Source organism: Panthera uncia, unplaced genomic scaffold (assembly GCF_023721935.1).
Source record: "Panthera uncia isolate 11264 unplaced genomic scaffold, Puncia_PCG_1.0 HiC_scaffold_2243, whole genome shotgun sequence".
NCBI lineage: Eukaryota > Metazoa > Chordata > Mammalia > Carnivora > Felidae > Panthera > Panthera uncia.
In genome coordinates this window covers 1-7,642 of record NW_026058958.1, presented here as the reverse complement: position 1 = coordinate 7,642, position 7,642 = coordinate 1, and the positions used below count along the sequence as shown (strand labels likewise).

The 7,642-nt window shown below is 39.7% G+C and overlaps 1 gene segment (V, D, J or C); it reads left to right on the top strand.

The window, feature by feature from the left end:
- The first annotated feature begins 917 nt into the window (after positions 1 to 917).
- LOC125917693 (T cell receptor alpha variable 9-2-like) lies at positions 918 to 1,448 on the top strand. The segment is given in 2 exon segments: positions 918 to 990; positions 1,114 to 1,448. Coding segments are annotated over 2 exon segments (381 nt in total).
- Positions 1,449 to 7,642: the final 6,194 nt, after the last annotated feature.

Below are 7,642 nucleotides of genomic sequence, written 5' to 3'. Positions count from 1 at the left end.
GAATATCAGCTGTTATGTCTTTGATAATTTGAAAATCTGGGAAGAGGAGAATCCTAAATTATGCTCCAGGGTTTTGATGCAAAACCACATCTTCAGGGTTACCTACCTTGTGGAAGAAATACACTTGATTAAAGTTTCACAACAAAATGATACACACAGGCAACAGTGGAAAGCATACTTGAGGTTATATGGCCACTAAGTGTATAAGATTAGTACTTGCTGCTTCATTCACATATGCTGGTTACGTTATGTTGGAGTCATTGAAATGGTGAAATAAGGCATTGATCTCAGATAATTTTTATAGGGATAGATAACTGCAATTATGATATTTTTCTGACTAGGATTCATATTTTTCACTTTTTAAATGATTTTGAGTGCAAGGATATTTGACTATTGACAAGATAGTATGATTTATTCCTAAAAAGCTTTTATTAAAAAGATTGCATTCCTTACAATTGGTATAATTTAGGACTAAGGAAATACTGTATTCTAGTCAGAGTGAGTCCTCAATCAAAGGCTTTTTACTTATTATTTTTGTGTCATTTAACAAATATGTAGTGAGCATGGATGGAATGAAGGATAGTCTCTGTTCTACATGAGTCAACAGTGAATTGACTATTTATTACCTCCTCTGGTATCAATTCAAAACCTCCTTCTGACATTCTACTGGATTACAGGCTGACTCTGAATGGGTATATGAAAATATAAAAAGCTCTCTTAAAATGCTCAAGAAAATAGCTACAGAAATATCCTAGGATGCTGGGTTAAAGAACTTCCAGGTCAGGTAGACATTAATGCATTTCAGTCCCCGTCCAGCAGGGGGTGCAGCTTCCTAACACAAACACCTTTCCTGAGAAATGTGGGCTTCCACTGATCATTGCTCTGTCTCTCCAATGCTTCTTCCTGCTACGAATGAAGCACATTAGCTAGGTGACACTCTAGAGATGAACTCTTCTCCAGGCTTCGTGACTGTGGTACTCTTGATGCTTGGTAAGTAAAATGCCTCTTAAAATTTGGATTCTTTCTTCTGTTCTGTCAGCAAAACATGTAAGTATAAATTTATCCAGGATGTATATGTCCAAGGTAACACAGGTCTCTTTTCTTTTTCCCCAGGACGAACCCATGGAGACTCAGTGACCCAGAAGGAAGGCCCAGTGACCCTCTCTGAAGGGGAGCCCCTGACTATAAACTGTACTTATTCAACAGCAGTGTCCCCCACTCTTTTCTGGTATGTCCAGTATCCTGGAGAAGGTCCACAGCTCCTCCTGAAAGCCTTCAGGGACAAGGAGAAGGGAAGTCACAAAGGTTTTGAAGCCACCTACGACGGAAAATCCAAATCCTTCCACTTGGAGAAGTCCTCAGTGCAAGCGTCAGATTCAGCTGTGTACTACTGTGCCCTGAGTGACACAGTGACAGGGACTGCAGGGGGAGCTGAGCGCAAACTCTGAGCAGAACAGGGGCCCAGATGCTGAATGTCTCTGATCTACTTTGGTTCCAGCACAGTGTATGATGGTTTGCCCCTCAGTGTCTGCTTGATACAAAAGTCATACAAATGGCTAGAGCATGGGAACCAGAAGGAACATTCCCCAAACCCAGCTGTTCATTAGTGCAATGAGAAATTCCAGTAGTTCCTCAGTCAGGACCTAAGTAATTTCAAGGTGAAACCACATATCATTGAAGTGGTGTCTTGCTCACCCTGCAGTGAAAGTCCAGCCCCACAAGTTGCTGAGGCCCCCCTGGTGGGTATTGCTGTGTCCAATGACACATTGAGAGAGCCAGGGTGTGCCCGAGAAGGTGGTGTCCATCCCATGTCTTCCTGACAGAGGATGGCCAGGAGAGGTGATGGGAGAGCTGCAGCCCCAAACCAGGTTTGAATAGAGAAAGAAGGGGAGGGAAGAAAGGAGGGGAACATATGGAAGTGACAATGAAAAGAGAGACAAGGAACCTCAGTCCAGGTTTCTTTTCTAGACAGTAGACAGAGGCTGATATTCAAAATGAAGAGAGGGGGCAAAAACATAACTGAGGAAATGACTCCTGTCCAGACCGGTTAGGTAGATCATTTGGCTTTCATACAGTAATAAGTGAGATGATTTTCAGTGCCCAGGAATTACAGTGAGAGAAAATGGTTTTGGTCTGATTTTTCTTTTTCTTTTGAAGTTTATTGACTTATTTTGAGAGAGAGAGAGAGAGAGAGAGAGAGAGAGATGGAAGGGCAGAGACCTGACAGAGGGAAAGAGAAAATCCCAAGCAGCCTCCATGCTGTCAGCACAGAGCCCAACGAGGGGCTGGAAGTCACGAACTGTGAGATCATGACCTGAGATGAAATCAAGAGTCAAAGGCTTAACTGATGAAACTACCCAGGCATCCCCAGAGACTTGGTTTATAACAAAAAAGTTTCAGAAATAGTATAAATGCAAGTCTTTTTTAAGTTTTGAACTTTTTTAAAGTTTATTTATTGAGAGAGAGAGAGAGACAGAGAGAGAATGTGTGTGTGCAGTTTGGGGCAGACAGAGGGAATTCCAGTGAGAATCCCAAGCAGAGAATCCCAAGCAGGCTTCACTCTGCCAGCACAGAGTCCGACTCAGGGCTCCATCCCGCAAACTATGATATCATGACCTGAGCCATGATCAGGAGCCAGACACTTAACCAAGTCAACCACCCAGATGCCCCTGCTGTCCCTTTCTAATAGGATGTATGAAAGGGTTAAGAAAAGTTAGGAAAGTAAGAAACCTCATTTGCTTCATAGTATTTGGAAGCTGTTGATCTACAGTAAAAACATATTGACTGACGCTGACTACATCATTTTTTGAAGCTTTTTTTAAAAGTTATTAAAAATCTATTAATTCAGAGGGAGCCAAGATGGTGGAACAGCATGAAAGTTTTTTGTGTGTCTCACATCCACGAAATACAGCCAGAACAACGTTAAACCATCCTGCACACCTAGAAAACTGATCTGAGGATTAACACAACAATCTGCACAACCTGAACCACAGAATTCAGCAGGTACGTGGCGCGTAGAGGTGAACTCGGCGAGAGAGAAGCTGGCAGTGGACAGGTTGCTGCCTTTGCAGGTGGAGAGAGGACAGAGACTAGGGAGAGGGGGAGAATACGGGGAAAGCACCCCTCCCCAAAAGTGGAAAATTGGAAAGAGCTGCAGGGACTAAACTAAAAAGGGAGAAAGGAGAAAGAAGAGGGTTTAAATGCCATTAAGACTGTAAACAAGGGGAGCGCAAAGGCTGCAACTCCGCATCTCCATACCTGGTGGTGCTCTGGTGGGAAGGGCGAATCCCCAGGAACAGAGTGGGGTCCGGGAGGTTCTCGCGGGCCACACGGGGAAAAGCGGTTGCACTGCTGGAAGGAAGAGACGGTTTGGTAGAGACGGTTGAAGCCACCTGGTTCCAGCAGACCCAGAGAACGGCCACATTCGCTGGTGCTGGAACAAGGTCGTTAAGGGTGAAGCCTGGTGCCAGATGTGTGTTGCGATTTTCCATGGTCCCTGAAAAGCTGCTGCTACACTATCTCGTGAACTTTTTCTGGGGCGGGCTGGCACCTGGCCGCAGTCTTGGGGCACCGGCAGCAGCAGGGTCCAGCAAGCGTTCCTGGGTGCATCCGACATTTGGACATTGCTCGGTGAGACCCTCCCACAGAGGGGTGGAACTGGTCAAAGCCACAGTCCTTCAGAAGTAAGGGGCCGGGTAAAATAGCCGCATCTGAGACAAAACTCGGGAGAGAGGTACCGCCTGGGGCCTGGTCACGGAGAGTGGAAAAGCGGGAGTGGATGAAAGCTAAAGACAGAGGATGGGTGCTCGATTGCTGACTGGAGAGAACGGAGTTCCCATACTAGAAAGTGGAGAGTAGGGTGACTCCATTTTCACTGTTCCTGCGCATGCGCGTACGCACCTACGAGCGCTGCAACAATCCATACCAGTAGGCTAGTGGCGCCATCTAGTGGAGAACGGAGCTGTTACACTGAGTACCGCCCAACTGGGCCAACCTCACTCTTCAAGAACACAAGTCTTACCGCCTACTGAGTTTATGGACCATAAAGCTATATTGTCTGACTCCTAGGGGAAAAGGAAGCAATTTCAGTCTTATTTCAATCTGTAGGCAGGTCCATCTATTCAATTTTCTTTCTTTCTTTTTCCCTTTCACACTATTCTTTTTCTTGAATACAGAAAGAGAAAAAATTCATTTTTATTTTTGATTTTTATTAAAAATATTTTTCTTAAAATTTTATTATATTTTTTACTTTTGTGTAAATGTTTTCAAATTCTTACTTCCATCATTCTATTTTAGTCTACTTCAGTGTAATCACCTTTTCAAATTTTCAAACAAATTTCTTGTTTTCTTTTTTCTTTTTTCTTTTTTTCGTTTCTTTCCTTTTTGTGAATGCAGAAAGTGAAAAACTTCATTTTTACTTTGAATTTATATTAAAAATATTTTTCTTTAAAAATTTTTTACTATATTCTTTGCTTTTATGTAAATTTTTCAAGTTCTATTTTACTTCCATCATGTTATTTTAGTCTACTACAGTGTATTCACTTTTTCAAATTTTCAAATGATTTCTTTTTTTCTCTCTTTTTCATTTCTTTTCTTTTTCTTGAATACAGAAAGAGAAAAATAATTCATTTTTATTTTTAATTTTTATTAGAAATATTTATCTTTAATTTTTTTCCTACTATATTCTTTACTTTTGTGTAAATTTTTTCAAAATCTATTTTACTTCCATCATCTCATTTTACTCTACTTCAGTGTATTCATTTTTTCAAATTCTCAAACGATTTCCTTTTTTTTCTTTCCTCGCTTTTTTTTTCTCTAATCTGTCAAACCACTTTCAACACCCAGACCAAAACACACCTAGGATCTAGCATCATTTATTCGATTTTTGTGTGTGTGTGATTTTAATTTCTTAATTTTAATATTTTTTTAATTTTATTTTTAATCTTAATTTTTCTACCTCATTAATTCCTTTTCTCCCTTCAAAATGATGAAACGAAGGAATTCACCCCAAAAGAAAGAGCATGAAGAAACGACAGCCAGGGATTTAACCAACAGATACAGCAAGATGCCTGAAACAGAATTTAGAATCACAGTAATAAGAATACTAGCTGGAGTCGAAAATAGATTAGAATCCCTTTCTGCAGAGATAAAAGAAGTAAAAAATAGCCAGAATGAAATTAAAAATGTTATAACTGAACTGCAATCATGGATGGATGCAGCGGTGCAAGGATGGACGAGGCAGAACAGAAAATCAGCGATATAGAGGACAAACTTATAGAGAATAATGAAGCAGAGAAAGAGAGGGAGATGAAGGCAAAAGAGCACGATTTAAGAATTAGAGAAATCAGGGACTCTTTAAAAAGGAACAACATCAGAATCATAGGGTTCCCAGAGGAGGAAGAGAGAGAAATAGGGGTAGAAGGGTTATGTGAGCAAATTAGAGCAGAAAACTTTCCTAACCTGGGAAAAGACACAGACATCAAAATCCAGGAAGCACAGAGGACTGCCATTAGATTCAACAAAAACTGACCACCAACAAGGCATATCATAGTCGAATTCACAAAATACTTAGGCAAGGAGAGAATCATGAAAACAGCAAGGGAAAAGAAGTCCCTAACCTACAAGGGAAGACAGATCATGTTTGCAGCAGACCTATCCACAGAAACCTGGCAGGCCAGAAAGGAGTGGCAGGGTATATTCAGTGTGGTGAATCAGAAAAATATGCAGCCAAGAATTCTTTATCCAGCAAGGCTGTCAATCAAAATAGAAGGAGAGATAAAAAGTTTCCCTGACAAACAAAAATTAAAGGAGTTTGTGACCACTAAACCAGCCCTGCAAGAAATATTAAAAGGGGCTCTCTGAGGGGACAAAAGATGAAAAGTTATGTATATAAATAAATAAATACCAAAAGCAACAAAAGATTAGACAGGAGCAGAGAACACCACCAGAAACTCCAACTCTACAAGCATCATAATGGCAATAAATTCATATCTTTCAGTACTCACTCTAAACGTCAATGAACTCAATGCTCCAATCAAAAGACCTAGGGTAATAGAATGGATAAGAAAACAAGACCCATCGATATGCTGTTTACAAGAGACCCACTTTAGACCTAAAGACACCTACAGATTGAAAATAAGGGGATGGAGAACCATCTATCATGCGAATGGTCAACAAAAGAAAGCCGGAGTAGCCATACTTATATCAGACAATCTAGACTTTAAAATAAAGACTATATCAAGAGATGCAGAAGGGCATTATATCATGATCAAGGGGTCTATTCACCAAGAAGACCTAACAATTGTAAACATTTATGCACCAAATGTAAAAGCACCCAAATATATAAATCGATTAATCACAAACATAAGAAACTAATAGATAGTAGTACCATAATAGTAGGAGACTTCAACACCCCACTCACATCAATGGACAGATCTCTAATCAAAAAATCAACAAGGAAACAATGGCTTTGAATGACACATTGGACCAGATGGACTTAACAGATATATTCAGAACATTTCATCCTGAAGCAGCAGAATATACATTCTTCTCCAGTGCACATGGAACGTTCTCCAGAATAGACCATATACTGGGACACAAATCAGCCCTAAGTAAGTACAAAAAGATCAAGATCATATGTACATATTTTCAGACCACAATGCTATGAAACTCAAAATCAACCACAAGAAAAAATTTGGAAAGGAAACAAATACTTGGAGACTGAAGAACATCCTACAAAAGAAGGAATGCGCGGGGTGCCTGGGTGGCTCAGTCAGTTAAGCGTCCGACTTCAGGTCACGATCTCGCGGTCCATGAATTCGAGCCCTGCGTCGGGCTCTGGGCTGATGGCTCTGAGCCTGGAGCCTGCTTCCGATTCTGTGTCTCCCTATCTCTCTGCCCTTCCCCCATTTATGCTCTGTCTCTCTCTGTCTCAAAAATAAGTAAACGTTAAAAAAAAATTTTTTTAGATAAAAAAAAGTATGAATGCACTAACCAAGCAGTTAAAGAGGAAATTAAAAAGCAGATGGAAGTCAATGAAAATGATAACACCACACCTCAAAACCTCTGGGATGCAGCAAAGGCAGTCATAAGAGGAAAGTACACAGCAATCCAGGCCTTCCTAAAGAAGGAAGAGAGATCTCAGATACAAAACCTAACCTTACACCTTAAGGAGCTGGAAAAAGAACAGCAAATAAAATCCAAAACCAGCAGAAGATAGGAAATAATAAAGATTAGAGCAGAAATTAATGCTATTGAAACCAAAAAAAAAAAAACAAAAAAAACCCCAGTAGAACAGATCAATGAAACCAGAAGCTGGTTCTTGGAAAGAATTAACAAAATTGATAAACCACTAGCCAGTTTGGTCAAGAAGAAAAAGGAAAGGACCCAAAAAAATAAAATCAAGAATGAAGGAGGAGAGATCACAACCAACACAACAGAAATAAAAACATAATTATTTTTTTAATGTTTTCTTAATAAATACATAATAAATACATATTAAATTATTAAATTTAAATTAAATTACATATTAAAAATACTTAATAAATACATATTAAAGAACACATATGTTTTCTTTAATAAAAACATAAGAAAAAAATAATAAGAGAATATTATGAGCAATTATATGCGAATAAAATGGGCA